The 18,433-nt window shown below is 40.8% G+C and overlaps 2 protein-coding genes across 2 annotated transcripts; both read right to left on the minus strand.

Annotated features, from left to right (window-relative positions):
• Positions 1–8,934: 8,934 nt before the first annotated feature.
• LOC104226406 (uncharacterized) lies at positions 8,935–9,972 on the minus strand. The gene has a single exon (XM_070145799.1). It carries the CDS (start codon positions 9,970–9,972, stop codon positions 8,935–8,937), a length of 1,038 nt encoding a protein of 345 aa, XP_070001900.1.
• A 6,950-nt stretch (positions 9,973–16,922) lies between these two features.
• On the minus strand, positions 16,923–17,573 carry LOC138868262 (uncharacterized). Its single transcript, XM_070145800.1, has one exon. The coding sequence runs from the start codon at positions 17,571–17,573 to the stop codon at positions 16,923–16,925; it is 651 nt and encodes a 216-aa protein (XP_070001901.1).
• Between the last annotated feature and the right edge of the window lie 860 nt (positions 17,574–18,433).

Here is an 18,433-nt window from a genome sequence, read left to right on the forward strand (position 1 = left end):
AATGTAAACAAATATCCAGTAGTGGATTTTCTGTTGTCAATGTCACCTTCCATATCAGCATCTGTATAGCCCTTAAAGATTGGATCAGATCATCCAAAGCACAAACAATCTCTCGTGGTACCTCTCAGGTACCTGAGTATCCACTTGACTGCTTCCCAATGTTCCTTTCCAGGATTTTCAAGAAACCTGCTGACAACACCAACTGCATGAGCAATATCAGGTCTAGTACATACCATTGCATACATCAAGCTTCCGACTGCTGAAGAATAAGGAACTCTAGCCATGTTCCCTTTCTCTTCCACTGTTGTAAGACACATCTTTTTGCTCAACTTTAGATGACTAGCAAGAGGTGTGCTGACTGGCTTAGCATTTTTCATGTTGAAGCGTTCTAGTACACGTTCAATGTACTTCTCCTGAGATAGCCATAACTTTCTACTTGTTCTCTCTCGAACTATCTTTATCCCTAGAATTTGTTGTGCTGGGCCCAAGTCCTTCATATCAAAGGACTTGGACAGATCTCCCTTCAACCTTGCTATCAGCCCCTTGTTTTTTCCACTGCCTTGGTGTCTGCTTCAATCCGTAAAGACTCTTATTCAATTTGCACACCATGTATTTCTTTCCAGCTACTTCAAATCCTTCTGGCTGCTCCATATAAATCTCCTCTTCCAAATCTCCATGAAGAAATGCAGTTTTCACATCTAACTGCTCCACTTCAAGATCTAGGCTAGTTGCTAAGCTCAAAATTGTTCGAATAGAAGTCATTTTGACAACAGGTGAAAAATTTTTGTCAAAATTAATACATTTCTTATGTTCGAAGCCTTTAACCACCAATCGAGCTTTGTATCTGACGAGCTTGTCATTTCCATCTTTCTTGAGTTTAAAGACACATTTGCATTTGAGTGGTCTTTTACCCTTTAGAAGTTCAACCAGCCTGTATGTGCCATTTTTCTGTAGAGATTCCATCTCTTCTTGCATGGCTTTCATCCACTGGTTCTTTTCTGGATGGGACAGCACCTCCTTAAGACTTTCTGGCTCCCTCCTCATCACTGATGAGGACATACTCTGTGGAAGGGTACCTGCATGACTCTACCCTCGGCCTCTCTGATCTCCTCAGAGGTTGAGGTTGTTCTTCTCCCTGAGTGGGGTGTTCCACTTCCTCGACACCTTCATCAAGTTGCTCCCCCTACTCAATAACCTCACCAGGTTGCTCCCCTTGCTCGGCAACCTCGTCGGTCGTACTTTCTGCACTTGTGGGATTGTTAGAAGTAGAAGGAATAGTAACAAGGTTAGGAATTATACCATTCTTTGCCTTTTCTGACATATCGGTAGCAGTTCCAACTTCACTTTCTCGGAAGACTACATCTCTGCTTCTGATGACCTTCTTCTTTACAGGATCCCACAATCTATACCCGAACTCTTCATCTCCATATCCGATAAATATGCAGGGAACAGATTTATCATCCAGCTTTGTTCTTTGCTCGTTTGGTACATGTGCAAAAGCTCTGCAACCGAACACCTTCAGCTCTCTTTGGGATGTCAAACGCCAACGGAACTGATGGACTCCTATTGATCAGGTAACAGGTTGTCTGAACTGCTTCACCCAAGAATGACTTAGGCAGTTTAGCCACTCTAAGCATGTTTCTCACCTTCTCCACAATGGTGCGGTTCATCCTCTCGGCTATGCCATTGTGCTGCGGGGTTCCAGGAACTGTTTTTTCATGTCTGATCCCATGACTTGAACAATACTCTTCAAATTCCCTTAAAGTGTACTCACCTCCATTGTCACTTCGGAGACGCTTTAGCTTTCGACCCGTCTCTCTTTCTACTAGAGCATGAAACTTCTGGAAAACTTGCAACACCTGATCTTTGGTTTTCAAAATATAAACCCATAATTTTCGTGAAGCATCATCAATAAAAGTAACAAAATATTTGTTACCGCCCATTGATTCAATTTTCATTGGGCCACAAACATCAGAATATACTAAATCAAGTATATTCAATTTTCTTACGATGTCTGAAATGAGACTCTATATTGCTTACCAAATAAACAGTAGTCACAAGGTTTTACCGTTGTACCTTTGGCATAAGAAATAAGTGATTTCTTGGCAAGAATCTGCAATCCCTTCTCACTCATATGACCCATTCTTTTGTGCCACAAATCTGCAGAAATCTCATCTTGTGCCGTGTTCAATTCACCTTGGCATATTTCTGCATTTGTCTTGTACAACGTGCCACGAACAACTCCCTTTGCAATCACCAATGATACCTTAGTGAGTCTCCACTTTTGATTTGCAAAATAGCTCTCGTATCCATCTCGGTCTAAAGTAATTCCCGAGATCAAGTTCATCCGCAAATCAGGTACATGCCGCACATCCTTTAGAACCAATGTGCATCCGACATTTATCTTGATACAAATGTCACCAATCCTCGCAATCTTTGAGTAACTTGTGTTACCTATTCTCACTGTGCCAAAATCACTTGCTACATATCTGCAAAAAAGATCTCTTACCGGTGTGGCATGGTAACATGTTGCTGTGTCAACCACCCTTTCCGACTCTGGACCTGAGAAGTGCATGCATTCCTCTTCCTCATTTATAAAGAGGACAATATTATCATTGTTTTGCACCATGGCGGTTGTGTTATCGTCATTCTTCTGGCCACTGGTTTCACCTTTGCCCTTCCTTGGATTTGGGCAATCTCTTTTGAAATGACCTGGTTGATCACAGTTGTAGCAATTTCTGGCTCTTGATTTAGATCGGTTCTTTGACTTCCCACGAGCTCCGGATCTACCATAGTTGTTCGAACTCCTTTAATAACTCCTGCCTCTACTTTCTGTGATGAGAGCATGTCCTTAATTTTCAGGTTTCTTTCTCATCTTCTCATTGAGTAAAAGAGCCGATGTGACATCTTTCAACTCAATAGTAGTCTTACCGTGCAGGATGGTTGTTGCCAAATTATCGTATGAAGGTGGCAACGAGTTCAATAGCAAGATGGCTTTATATTCTTCCTCGATTTTCACTCAGAGGTTGGCAAGCTGTGTGATTAGTCCGTTAAACACATTTAAATGTGACAAAAAATGCATACCTTCACTCATGTGTAAGGCGTATAACTGCTTCTTCAGGTACAATTTATTTGTCAGCGTTTTAGACATATATAGGCTTTCCAACCTTGTCCAAATTCCACGTGCAGTGTCTTCATCAATGATGTTATTTACCACATCATCTGATAAGTGCAACCTGATTGCACGAGCAGCTCTTTCATCCAAGTCAGCCCAATCCTCAACTTTCATGGTATCAGGCTTTTTGGCTTCAGCATCTAGTACCTTGTGTAATCCTTGTTGGATGAGCAGATCCCTCATCCTTCTTTGCCATGTTGAGAAACCGTTATCTCTGTTGAATTTTGCTACATCGTACTTTACTCCGGACATTTTTATTTTTCATCGAGTATAGTACTATCGATAGTGAATAGTATTTCAGTGAACGAGCAGACTCTGTGCTCTAATACCAGTTATTGGGAATAAACCCCACAGAAATAATATTCACGGTAATAAAAGCGGAATAATAATGTAGCACCAAGATATGGTAATTAACAAGAATAAAAGAGTAACAACGACACCAAGATTTTTACGTGGAAAACCCTTTTAACAAGGAAAAAAACCACGGCCCCGAGAGGAGCAACTGATATCACTATAGTAAGGAATTTTACACTTTGTAGGTCCGAGTAAAATACTCCAAAGACCACTACAACACTCAAAAGAAATAACCCTCTTTTGATATTCCCACCTCACTACAATATCGCTCACTCTCTATTTTTCTCATAGACTATTTTCTTATACCCTGTCTGTGAAACCTCACTCTTTCTTTCTCTCTTTGTTGGTGTGAAGAAATGAGAGTTGAAGCTCTCCTTTTATAGCCAAAGCTTCACTCTCTAAAGCCTACAATATTTGACAATTTACACACACTTTTCACAATTCAACAAAGTTGGCTACCAAACCAAAGAAATTCAACAAGGTTGGCTACCAAACCAAACTAATTCAATAAGGTTGGTTACCTAACCAAACCAAGTCAACAAGATTGGCTATCAGACCAAAGAAATTTTTATTAGGCACATGCCTAATACTTCTTCAATGAGATGGATATCATCGTGTCTAACCCTCCTCCTTCAACAAAGGCGAGGTATGATTCAAAATAATCGTCAGTAAAATAAATATGATTGGGCTTGATTCCTGGAAATTGAGAAGCTTGGACAGAAAGAGAAGCATTAGCACCAAGAAAAAAAGCTCTCTCCTCTAATTCCCTGGTTTCTGTTACTTTTCCAGCAGCAGCTAAATCAATCTTGAAAACTCGAAAACTTTTTGTTCCATATCTTAACTCCTCCCCATCCTGAAGCTCTTCCTGATTTTCTCTTACGATGTAAGTCAATCTTTAACTTGGCTTATTTGAACACCATGTCGCACAACTATAAATAATGATCCTTGTGATTCTACGATATATGAGTGACCTAGCCTGTCTTGATGACCAAATGGTAACTGCGCTATGATATGACTTTTTTAGTAGGTTTAGGGCCAGCAACATCACAAACAAAGATGCGGCCAGAAAAATCTACTGCATAAAAGCGGCCATTAAAATATACCACATCAACAAATGGAGTATGATCTGATCTGTACCAGCTAACCCTAGTCCATCTCAAATCTCCAGGTCTCCAAAAACTGAGAAATCTAATGCCTCCCTCAATAACCATGAGAACAAAGTCGGATGTACAAGAAGGACTAGCTGACAAAACTGCCTTGCGAAAAAAAGTAAATTCAAAATACATTCAGAATCCTAGTTGCAGGTTTGCCCTTTAAGTTTATGTTTTTTTCCTCTTTTTTAAAATCCACTTGGCGCACTCCACTCCCCTTCCCACCCTCCCCGTCCCTAGCCTCTTATTTTTATTTTTAATTTATTTCTTTTTTCCTTCCATTTTCTTTCTCTTTCTTTTCCTCTCCTTTCAACCTACATCGAAGAACCTCACTCAAAACCTCCCAAAGATTCCAAAATAGTTTCCCAAATAAAGTAATACATACTAATAAAAATACACTTATATTTACCCATAAATGTACAAATATAGCACACCATCATGAAACTTCCATATGCAGTGAACCTTTAGTAGAATTGTACTTACATGCCATATGTTCTTTAGACGACTTATTTTTCTACTGAATGATCTTTTTCCTTTTGGTTTGCTTTTCTTCCGGTAATATATATATATATACTTCATTTGTTACGATTACATGTATAGGAAGAAAGTAACTCAAACTAAAGAAAACTTCAGACATAACATGTAACGATCCGACCAGTCGTTTTGAGAGTATTAGCCTCTATCCCCTATTTACTGCTTCTTCTGTTTTATTTTATGCTTATGTAACTTGCCGGAGGATTTATTTTTAGTTTTGGAGTGAAATGAGACACTTAATCCCTAAAACGGAAGCTAAGTTCTAGGATTTTGACCATTGTTAGAATTGTGTGAAGACGACTCCGGAATGGAGGTTCATCGATTTTGTTAGCTCCGTTGGGTGATTCTGGATTTAGGAGCGTGTACGGATTGTGATTTGGAGGTCCATAGTTGAATTAGGCGTGAAATGGCGAAAGTTGGAGTAGGTCCTTAATGTCTAATGTGACTTGTGTGCAAAATTTGAGGTCAATCCGACATGTTTTGATAGGTTTCAGCATCGGTTATAGAAGTTTAAAGTTTTAAAGTTCATTAAGCTTGAATTGGGGTGTGATTCGTATTTTTAGCATTGTTTGATGTGATTTGAAGGTTCAACTAAGTTCTTATGATGTTTAAAGACTTGTTGGTAGGTTTAGTTAAGATCCCGGTGGCCTCGGGTGGATTTCGGATAGTTGACGGATTGGAAATTGGACTTAGAAGGCTGCTGAAGTTTCTGGTATCTGTGTTCTGGTTTCCTTATATGTGATCGCATAGGATGGTCTGCGATCGTGTAGGCTAAGCTGGGCAGTAGAAGGATTGTTCTTCGCATTCGCAGGCAGGAGTATGCAAACGCGCACCTGGGAATATTTAAACATTTCAAAATCGAGGGTTTGTCATTTTCTTCATAACTTGAGATAGAGAGCTCGGATTGAGGCAAAATTTTGAGGATTTTTTAGAGACAACATTTGGGTAAGGATTCTACACTTGTTTTTTTATTAATATCCAATAATTCCTCGTTAATTTTATCATTTAATTAATGTTTGGAACTTCGTCATTCTATTGTCGATAAACTATTTTCCATTGTAGCACACTATTTTGGCGGGTATCCCGAATAGGCATACGATATGATCCCCGATAAAGTCTATAACTTCTTTCTCTTTGACTTTCTCGAAAGCCTGTGCTTCAACCCATTTAGAGAAATAGTCAGTCATAAATAAAAATGAATTTAGCTTTACCTAGGGCTGATGGCAGAGGACCAACGATGTTCATCCCCCATTTCATGAATGGCCACGGGGATAGGACTGAATGAAGTTTCTCTTCGGGTTGGTGGATCATCGGCGCATGCCTTTTGCATTTGTCACATTTTCGAACAAACTCCTTAGTATCTTTTTTCATACTTTCCTAATAATATCCTGCTCTGATGACTTTGTGAACCAGTGACTCAGCACCGTAATGGTTCCCGCAAGTGCCCTCGTGAATTTTTCGTAGGACGTAGTCGGTGTCCCCGGGACCCAAGCATATTGCCAAGGGCCCATCGAATATCCTTCTATAAAATGTTCCATCTTTGGCCAATCTAAATCGTGTAGCTTTCGTTCGTTGAGTCCTCAATTCCTTAGAGTCTGATGGAAGTTTCTGATTGTTTAGATAATCAATATATTTATTCCTCCAATCCGAAGTTAGGCATGTGGAGTTTATTTTGGCGTGGCCTTCTTCGACCACCGATTTCGAAAGTTGTACGATAGTCCCCGAGCTAATTTCATCATCTTCGACTGATGACCCTAAGTTTGCAGGGGCATCGGCCTCCCTATTCTGTTCTCAAGGTATATGTTGTAGGGTCCATTCTTTGAACTGGTGTGAGGTTACCTATAATTTATCCAAGTACCGCTGCATTCCATCTTCTCGGACCTCGAAGGTTTTGTTGACCTGGTTAACCACGAGCTGGGAATCACACTTGGCCTCGATGATCTCAGCTCCTAAACTTTTAGCCGGCTCAAGACCTATAATCATGGCCTCATGCCCGGCCTCATTGTTAGTCAACTTAGGGGTTTTGATAGATTGTCTAATTGTATTGCCTGTGGGTGGCTTCAAAACGATACCTAGCCCTGGCCCCTTCACATTCGAAGCACCGTCTATGGAAAGGGTCCACACCCCCAAGGATGCACTCAATTTTAGCAATAGCTCCTTTTCGACCTCGAGCACGAGGGCTAGTGTAAAGTCGGCCACAAAGTCTGCTAAGATTTAAGACTTGATGGCCGTTCGGGGTTGATATTCGATATCGTACCCATTGATTTCGACGGCCCATTCGGCTAGTTGTCCCGAGAGCTCGGGCTTGTGCAAAATGTTGTGAAGGGGATAAGTGGTTACAACACAAATTGGGTGAGATTGAAAATATGGTTTTAATTTCCTAGAGGCGCTCTAGCAAGCACTAATTTTTCTAAGTGTGGGTACCGGGTCTTTGCTTCACCTTAAGTTCGGCTGACATAGTAAACAGGAAATTGCGTACCTTGTTCTTCTCGAACTAAGACATCACTTATCGCGACCTCTGAGACTGCCAAATATAAGTAGAGTTCCTCGTCCACTTTCGGAGTATGAAGCATTGGTGGGCTCGAAAGGTACTGCTTTAATTCTTCCATTGCCTATTGGCATTACGAGGTTCAAGTAAAATTGTTCTTTTTATTGAGAAATGAGAAGAACCTGTGGTTTTGATCAGAAGGCCTCGAGATGAACCGGCCTAAAGTAGTGATCTATCCTGTTAGCCTTTGTATGGCCTTAAAGTTGTCCATGACTGTGATGTCTTCGATTGCCTTGATTTTATTGGGGTTGATCTCGATTCCCCAATTTGATACCATAAAGCCGAGGAACTTGCCTGAACCGACCCCGAATGCACATTTCTCAGGGTTGAGCTTCATGTTGTATTTTCTCAAGATGTCGAAGGTTTCCTGCAAATGTGTCAAATGATCCTCTGCACGCAGGGACTTAACTAGCATGTCATCAATATAAATCTCCATTGATTTACCTATTTGTTCTTTGAACATTCGGTTTACTAGGCGTTTATAGGTAACACTAGCATTTCTTAGCCCAAATGGCATTACATTATAGCAATAAGTACCGTACTTAGTAATAAATGAAGTTTTTTCCTGATCCGGGTTCATTTGTATTTGGTTGTACCCAAAGTAGGCATCGAGAAAGCTGAGGATCTCGTGGCCGGCCGTGGCATCGATTATGCGATCGATATTTGGCAACGGAAAAGAGTCCTTAGGGCATTCTTTGTTTAAGCCTTTGTAATCAACACATATTTTAAGTTTATTTCCCTTCTTGGGGACTAAAACTACGTTTGCTAACCACTCGGGATATTTTACTTCCCGGATGGATCCTATTTTGAGAAGTTTGGTTACTTCATCCCTAATAAATGCGTGCTTTACCTTGGACTGTAACCTTCTCTTTTCGATGAGTAGTGATCTCCGGTGGGATCCATGTCATATCAAAGTGGGTCCAAGCAAAATAATACATATTTTTAATAAGGAATTTAATGAGTTTTTCCTTGAGCTCGGGAGTTAACCTCGTGCCCAGGTATACCTTTCGTTCGGGCATGTGCTCGATCAGTATAACTTGTTCTAGCTCTTCGACCGTTGACTTTGTGGCATCGGAGTCATCAGGGATGATGAAGGTTCGAGGTGTCATACAATCATCGTCCTCAATAATTTCCTGTTGTTCCGATCTGGTCGAAGCCGACGACTGTGGTTGCTATTTGACCTTCTGCTTTTTCTTTGATTCTGGTCCCTTTGTTGATATGAGGGTCGACACTGGTATCACCTCATCGATTGCAAACATCTCTTTGGCTACTGGTTGTTTGCCGTACATCATTTTGATTCCTTTCGATGTTAGGAATTTCAAGACTTGATGAAGCGTTGAAGGTACTGCCCTCATATTATGGATCCAAGGACTTCCGAGCAACGCATTGTACCTCATATCTCCTTCAATCATGTGGAACTTCATTTTTTGGATAGTTCCGGCCACGTTTACTAGCAATATGATTTCCCATTTGGTGGTTTCACTTGCCATGTTCAAACCGTTGATCACTCGAGCTGCAGGCTCGATCTGATCCTGAAGGTCGAGTTCCTCCACGACCCTCGATCGAATAATATTCGCTGAGCTACCTAGATCAACCAACACACGTTTAACTTGAATTTTATTCATAAGGATATATATTACCAGTACGTCATTATGAGGATGTTCGATCCCTTCTGCATCCTCATTGTTGAAGGATAAGGTAGCTTCTAGTAAGTAGTCACGGGTATACTTCTCCCTTGTGATTATGACTTTGGTGCATTTAAAGGTCAGAACCTGAGGGATATCGAACCCACCAACGATCATATGAATCACATGTTGCGGTTCCTCCTGGTCATTTTTCCTGTTTGTATCCCTGTCTCTAAAGTGATTTTTTGCTCGGTCACTCAAGAACTCTCGAAGATGACCTTCGTTGAATAAATGAGCTACCTCCTCACTTAATTGTCTGCAATCCTCGATTCTGTGACCATGGGTTCCATGGTACTTGCACATTTGATTTGGATTCCTTTGAGCTGGATCGGTCTTTGGGGGTCTGGGCCAATGGTACTTGCACATGGTACTTGCACATTTGACCATGGATTCCATGGTACTTGCACATGGTACTTGCACATTTGATCCGTCTAATGGCTGACACAATACCCAAAGCATTGATGCTGAAGTTGTATTCTGATAATCGTGGTGCTTCCTTAGGCTCGACGTGTTTATCGAAGCCATTCATACTCATGAGCCCCCAAGAATTTTGACCTTGATCATTCCTTCAATCATTTTGAACAAGATTATGTCCTGGTCCGTTGTTCCTTGGATCTGCGTTGTATGGTTGGTATTGATCTCTGTTCGATCTGGGATTTCTGTCGATGTCTCTTTAAATCCTGCCTTCGGACCTGTTTGGGTAAACAAAACTAGATGGAGCTCCCAACTGATCATCCTCGACTCTGATCTTTCATTGGTACCGATTATGCACATCGGCCCAGGTCACCACTGGATATTTAACCAAATTCTGCTTTAGTTGATGTGATGCTATCGAACTTCGATCGTTCAAAACCTGAGTAAAGGCTTGGACATCCCAATTATCAGTAACTGGGTGTAGGTCCATGTGTTCCATCTAAAATCGAGATATGAACTCCCTTAGCATTCCATTGTCCTTCTGTCTCATTTTGAAGAGGTTCGGCTTCCTGATCGTGACCTTTATTGCTCTGTCATGCCCCTTTACAAATGAATCAGCGAGCATGGCGAAAGAATCGATGGAATTGGGCGGCAAATTGTGATACCATATCATTTTCCACTTTGATAAAGTTTCCCTAAATATTTTCAACAAAACGGATTCAATTTCATCATCTTCTAAGTCATTCCCTTTATTCTGCATGTGTACGAAGTGATGTGCTCATTAGGATCGGTGGTCTCATTGTACTTAGGTATGTCTGCCATTCGGAACTTCTTAGGAATAGGCTTCGGAGCCGCACTTTGAGAGAAAGGCTTCTGCATGAACTTTTCTTGATCCAAACCCTTTAGGATCGGGGGTGCCCCCGCTATTTGGTCAACTCGTGAGTTGTACGTTTCTACCTTTTTGTCATTAGCCTCGATTTTCTTTTCACCTGATTCTATCTGTTTAGTGAGATCCTCAAGCATTTTCATGATGGCGGGATCAGTTCCCGATCCATTATCGTTCAATTTTTCCTGTGCAGGTTCGATCCTATGAGCAACTTCCTGTGATGTATCGAGTTTGTTTTTACTTGAGGCTCGATTCTGATTTTGGAGTTGCGCTATCGCAGTCGGCTGAGTTTATAGGATGTCAAATATCATTCGAAGGCTAATTATTCCTTCTTCACTATTTTGTGTGTTCCGATCGGCTGCTCGGGCGTCTCTCTGGACACTATTTTCAGGGTCAACGCTAAATCTCCACGAATGGCGACATGAGAATTGACATCAATCGGATCCACAACCTATGGTGCGTCGGGATTGATTGGAGGCACTCTGTTTTTTGGGGCGACTACGTGTTCGTTTTTGCCATGAAGACCAAGGCCGGTGTCAGTGTGAGTGGGTACTGCTTGAGAGTTTGACATGTTGATTCCTGAAATCAAAAACACTTACAAGAATAAGTGTAAAAGCAGTGTGTGTTATGAAGGTTAATATTAAGCAATCACTATTATCCTTAGCCCCACTGTGGGCGCCAAACAGTTTACCCTAAAAATCGAGTAACAATTAAACTTGAAATGTGATTTTAAGAATACGTAATTTCACTTAATATTAATTTATTAACTTAGAGATAAATGATGGGAATTGACAAGAAAGTAAAATAAACCATTGCTTGGACAATGCCCTCGAGCTGATGAACCCTCGAGAATAGTGAAATAAGAACAGTTAAAGAACAATAAGTTGATGAACAATAGAGAAATATTATATTGCTTTGATCTGTATGAATGTAAGGTGTGTACAAATGATGGGGACCCCTCTTTATATACTAGAGGAATCCTAATTGTAGTACAATTCTAATTACGGAACTAAATCTCATGATTGATACAAATAACCGCCCTTGATTTGATCTATTCCGAGATTTCCGTTGTGATCCCCGACCGGTTACGGATATTTTGCCTTTTCAGTATTGTATTCCGCTCGAAGCTAATCATATCTGGTCTCGATCGTCGGGGACCTCGATCTCGATGGATAGCTCGATCTCCGAACTCAGTACCTTATCTTTGTGCCAAGGCCTGATCCATTACGAGGCTGACCCTCAATGCAGTTCTCTGATCTCGGAATAATGGCAAAATCAGGTAAGCCCGATTTTTCCCGTATATATTTTCACAAAATTGTAATATCTTTTTTAAGTTAAATACATAATCAAACACAATTTCAATTTTCAAATTACTTTTCTCAACTTAACTTCAATTTTTTTTTAAAATCTCACTTTTTTAATGTCCAAACACCTATTAAATGCAAAAATGAAAGTGCATACAGACAAGAAAACTCTCTAATATTTAAATACAATATAACTTTTCTAAGCGAGATCCCCATTTGATTACGATCGTGTTTCCTTACCATCTCGATATTGTATAATTTTACCATCAATAATCACAACTTGTATTAGCGTCAAATTACATGTAATTTTTTATATCTGTTATGCTCTGTTTGACCCGTTTCATTTTAAGAAAGCTATCAGCATTATATATATATATATATATATATTCACTAGCTAATTTTTAAATCTCAATTCGAGACTGATAAATTATTCTTCAAACGTCTAAATTTTTTGAAGTGCAAGTAAAAAAGTAAGAGATAAACATGTCATACAAATAAGTACTCCTATGTCCAATTTATGTGATATGTTTTACTAATTTATTCTGAAAGAGAATGATATCTTTTTATATTTTAAGAAAAGAATTAATGAGATGATTTTAGTAACAAAATAATTTACATGCACAACTCATTTATAGGTGACATAACCACATAAATAGAGTTTTAGCTTGTGGTTAACGGCACTAGATAGACATGTTAGTTAGTACGACTTGTAGAAAAAAGAAGAAAGAAAAGAAAGAGGAGCACATCATTCGTACGTGTCCAATTCTATAGATGTTTCTACGGCTTAGTAGAATAAAATATAATTGGTGAAAAACTTTTTCATTATTTCTATAATAGGGGGGAGGGGGGGGATCGGGAGGCCCACCTATATAAGCCGATAAATAGGGGAATGGGGGAAGGTCGACGGACTCACAAGTCACAACTCAGAACACACAACATTTCTGATTTCAGTCTTCTCAGTGAAAAAGAAAAAAGTACACAATTCTTGTAAAAATGGAAAGAAAGTTTATCTATTTGTTAACAATAGATTAGAACTTTGAATTAAGATACTCAAATCTTCATATTGATAAATAACGTTTTTTACAATAAGATCCAAAATAATAAATTATAAATATGTGGCTAACATCTTATTAACTTGAATTTTCTTACAAATGTGAATATTATTATTATATTTTATAGGATAACTACACTACAGGCACCTCTAGATCGCACTATTGTCTGCAGAGAATAAGTCATGAAATAACGTCAGAACAATGTATCAATCATATGGTTAAGCATTGCAATTGAAGCTAAAACATTGCACATGGAAATAAAGCATAACTTTGGACTGGCTCGAAAGACTCCTCAATCATTCCATCACTACGTGGGATGAGTTGGTTGACAAGTTTATAGCCAAGTTTTTCTTGTTGTGGCATATGGCAACCTTGAGAGATGATAACCTAGCCTTCAAACAGGAACCTAATGAACCACTTCATGAGATATGGGAAAGGTATCGGACGATGGGGAAAGAATGTCCGAACAATGACATGACCGAAGCAATAATCCAGCAAACATTCTACCGTGGCATCAACACCATCAATCAGTATGTAGTGAACTAGCTAGCAGAGGGAAACTTTATGAACAAACCTTATGCTGAGGCGTGTGATATTCTGGATGAGATGGCAGATACTTCCTCGGCGTGGCAAAGTCGAGCTAATGTGTCACAAGGTGATCCCAATATCATTCACCTGCACAAAGAGCTCCATGACCACGGCCAAGCAATAGCAGAGTTGACTACAACAATGAATCAGTTGGCAAAAGCTCAATTGCAGCAAGTTCAAGCGCCAAGGCAAGTGAATGCCATGGAAGGGGTAAACATATTGGTCAACAAGAGGTGACAAAGAGGTCAACAAAGTCAAGGAAATCCGGGTCAATATGAGCAAGGTAGCAGTGGTTTCAACCAAGATGATGGGTATGACGATCAAAGTGAAGAAGTTCAGTATGTGAACAACTACCAAGGACAACGGGGCAATGCTCCGAATCAACAACAGCAGTGGAGATTCCAAGGAAATTGGGGGAATCAAAACCAACAAGGAAATAGCAACTAGGGGAACAACAATTAGAATTGGAGCAACTAGAACAACCAGAGCAATTAGGGTGGTAATAACAACAGCAATTGGGGAGGAAACAACAACCAAGGGCGTTGGAATAACGGTAATCAAGGGAATCGGGGGATGGTCTTTCAAAGGCCTCCGATGTATCAACAACCAAACAACCCACCTCCATTTCTGTCCCAAGGTTCTAGCTCGTTAAATAATGAGATGGGGAGGATTGAGTTGATGTTTGAGCAAATGATGAAGAAAAATGCCGATTTTGATGCCCAGTTGGCATCGCATAATACTTCCATACGGAACTTGGAGGTCCAACTTGGCCAGATTTCGTAATCTTTGAACACTCGCCCTAAGGAGGCACTACCTAGTGACACGGTAGTAAACTCAAAGGATGGGAACAACACCGGCCATGCAATGGTAGTAACCACAAGGAGCGGTAGAGGAGGTGAAGCAAGTACTTCCAAGCAAAAGAAAAGTTGTGAGTGATGAGGTTGAAGTGCAAAATGATGATGTTTCAACAGTTGATGAGTAAGTGAGTGAAGAGAATTTGGATACTGAGGTGAGAATTGATATTCATGACAATGAGGTGGAGACTGAAAATGACATGAACGGGACAATGTCGGTCACAAGCAAATTGGCCACATCGGCGAACCAAGGCATACTATTCAAAGACACTAAGAGGAGTTGTTCATCCGGGAATGCATCATTAATTTCGAGACTATATTTGGGTCTCCCCTGCTCCTCCAAGCGGGACAATTGGTTCGCCACTTGATTTTTACTTCCTTTCCGATCAACAATCTCTAGGTCAAATTCTTGAAGCAACAAAACCTATCTCATCAATCTAGCTTTAGAGTCCTTTTTGGTCATCAAGTAACGAAGTGTCGCATGATCAGAATGAACAATCACTTTGGCACCCATGAGATAAGGCCTAAACTTATCCATTGCAAACACAATTGCTAGCAACTCTTTCTCTGTCACTATATAATTAACCTAGGCATCATTCATAGTTTAGCCTGCATAGAAAACCGGATGAAAAATCTTGTTCACACTTTGCCTCAAGACCGCTCCAACTTCAACGTCACTAGCATCACACATGAGCTCAAATGGCAAGCTTCAATTGGGTACGGTGATGATGGGAATAGTAGTCAATCAATACTTGAGAATCTCAAAAGCTTTCATGCACTCATCATTAAACACAAACTTTGCATCATTTTCCAACAATTTGCACAAGGAATTCACCACCTTGGAGAAGTCCTTGATGAACCTTCGGTAGAACCCCGCATGCCCAAGAAAACTTCTTACTCCTTTGATAGAAGTAGGAGAAGGGAGCTTTGAAATCACTTCAATCTTTGCTTTGTCCACTTCGATACCGTTCTTTGAGATTTATGGTCGAGGACAATTCCCTCCTCGACCATAAAGTGGCATTTTTCCCAATTAAGCACTAGATTTGTCTCTTCACATCGGGCCAACACTTTGTCAAGATTACCCAAACATTTTTCAAAAGAGCCACCCACAACACTAAAATCACCCATGAACACTTCCAAGAAGTCCTCCACCATGTCCGTAAATATAGCCACCATACACCGCTGAAAGATAGTCGGTGCATTACACAAACTAAATGGTATCTATAAAAATGCAAAGGTGCCATACGGACATGTGAAGGTGGTTTCCTCCTAGTCCTCTGGTGCAATCATGATCTGGTTGTAGCCTGAGTACCCATCCAAAAAGCAATAGTAGGAACGCCCAGCAAGTCTATCTAGCATTTGGTCAAGAAAGGGCAATGGAAAATGATCTTTGCGGGTCACTTTGTTTAGCTTCCAGTAGTCCATGCATACCCTCCATCCGTTGACAGTCCTAGTGGGGATCAACTCATTTTGCTCATTTGTGACCATAGTTATACCTTCTTTTTCGGCACACATTGTACCGGTGAAGTCCATGAACTATCTTAGATGGGGTACACAACCCCTGCATCTAGCCACTTGATAAATTCCTTCTTGACGACCTCTTGCATAGCCTCGTTGTAATATTGTGCATGCAAAAGGTGGGGCTTATCCCCTGTATATCAGCTATTGTGCATGCAAAAGGCGGGGCTTATCTCCCGTATATCAGCTAGAGTTCATCCAATTGCCCTCTTTTTTTCTTTAAAGCACCTCAAAGGTGTATCTACTTGCACGTTAGTAAGGTAAGAAGAAAGAATAACAGGTAATGTTGAACAAGGGCCTAAGAATTCATACCTGAGGTGTGGAGGCAAAGGCTTCAACTCCAATATGGGAGTTTCCTCGATTGAGGGCTTTGTTGGTGGAGTCTTTCTATTCTCAAGATCCAGGGAGAGTTTACGGGGCTCATAGGAGTAAGAACCCATTCCTTGCAAGGCATTGACATACTCTACCAAGCCTTCATCCTTGTTCACATCATGATTTAACAATACAGCTTCCAAAGGATCCTCCACATTGATCATGGCACTCGTGTCATCAACTATCACCTCTGTCACCAGATCCACAAAAGAACAAACCTCAGTACTATTTGATTGCCTCATTGATTTGCACACATGGAAGACAACTTTTTTGTTACCTACCCGGAAGGTGATCTCCCATACTTCCACATCAACCAATTCCTTCCATGTTGCTAGGAAAGGCCTTCCCAATATTATCGGCACCTCATAGTCGACTTCGCAGTGGAGAATCACAAAATTAGCAGGCAAAATAAATTTTTCAACCCGGACAAGAACATCATCAATAATACCAAGCGGCCTCTTCATTGTTCTATCCACCATTTGCAATCTCATTGAAGTAGATCTCGATTGACCAATACCCAAAGTTTGAATACAGAGTAAGGCATCAAATTTATACTTGCTCCCAAATCACACAAGGCCTTTGCGAAATCCGCACGCCCAATGGTACATGGAATGGTGAAAGCATCGGGATCTTCAAGCTTTAGAGCCATCAAATGCACAATTGCACTCACTTGATGAGTCATTTTGATGGCCTCACAATCCATAGATCTCTTTTTAGTCACCAAGTCTTTCATAAACTTGGCATATCCCAGCATTTGTTCAAGAGCTTCCACCAAGGGCACATTGATTGACAAAGTTTTCATCATCTCAATAAACTTCTTGAACTGGTTTTCATTCTTCTGCTTTGCAAGTCTTTGAGGGTAAGGCAGAGGAGGCCTTGGAAAAGGAGCCTTAGCTTTAGGCATTACCGTTTCAGGTATGCCTACCATGTGTTTCCTAGACAGGTTCACGTCATTTTGAGTCTCCACCTCATTGTCATGAATATCAATTCTCACCTCAGCATCCAAATTATCTTCTCTCGCTTGCTCATCAACTATTGGAACATCATCATTTTGCACTTCAACCTCATCACTCACAACTTCCTTTTGCTTAGAGTTACTTGTTTTACCACATCTACCGCTCCTTGTTGTCACTACCATTGCATGGTCGGTGTTGTTTCCAACCCTTTGCCTCGAAGCTCAAAGTGTTCCTGTAGATTGGGACACCATGTGTCAGCCAAGATGGAGTAGTCTCTGGGAGAGCAATCACTGATGCCAGCCACGGGCGGGCTAACTCATCCATAGCTACCTTCTCCAGTTACAAGGACTCATTCTCGTCATTGAACCCAGCATAATCGTTCAGAGTCTTGCCATCAAACTTAATTTTGTTGTTCAGGACTTGGTAAAAAATGTGCCCTTTTTTATGTGGGCGACATTGGCGTAAAACTCCTTGACCAAGTGTTCATTGGCATCCGGTAAGTTGCTTGTGAAGAATTGCCACCCCAATCTCTTATTGAATTGCCTCTTGACATTTGGGTTGTGAGGTAGCAAATCCCGCTCAATGAATACCCTCTCATGTGTAAGTGACCTTTGAGGCCACCATTCTCGAAACTTGTGGTAGGCTTTTTCACTCACAAATCTTTCTTGCCATATCACCAGGTTCCTTGTTCTTTCCAACCCTCCTGTCTAGGTGTCACCACCCCTCCCATCGCCAGGGATCTCAGCATTTACATCAATAGGGTCCTATCTAGGTAGAGAAGATGGAGAAGAGGCTAATGTTGAAGACTCACTACTTTCCTCTGAGCCATCAGACGACTCAGAAGAATCAGGGGAAGCTGGGGGTGTAGGCTCGTCTCTCAACTGAAATCTCCCTTGGAAGTCTGTGGGAATGTGTGTTGGCACTGAGTCTCCTTTTGAAACTTCCTGGGAAGGGACATATTTACTACCCTCAGAATGTGATGCAGCTCTGTCCGCAGCTTTGATTGTTTCCCTCAACATCCCCATCGATTGCAAAGAATAAG

This window comes from Nicotiana sylvestris, chromosome 5, assembly GCF_000393655.2.
Source record: "Nicotiana sylvestris chromosome 5, ASM39365v2, whole genome shotgun sequence".
Lineage (NCBI taxonomy): Eukaryota > Viridiplantae > Streptophyta > Magnoliopsida > Solanales > Solanaceae > Nicotiana > Nicotiana sylvestris.

What these genes read in the sequence shown, in the direction of transcription:
- LOC104226406 (XM_070145799.1), bottom strand. Translation starts at nt 9,972, where the DNA reads ATGGCTTCGATAAACACGTCGAGCCTAAGGAAGCACCACGATTATCAG.
- LOC138868262 (XM_070145800.1), bottom strand. Translation starts at nt 17,573, where the DNA reads ATGGTAGTGACAACAAGGAGCGGTAGATGTGGTAAAACAAGTAACTCT.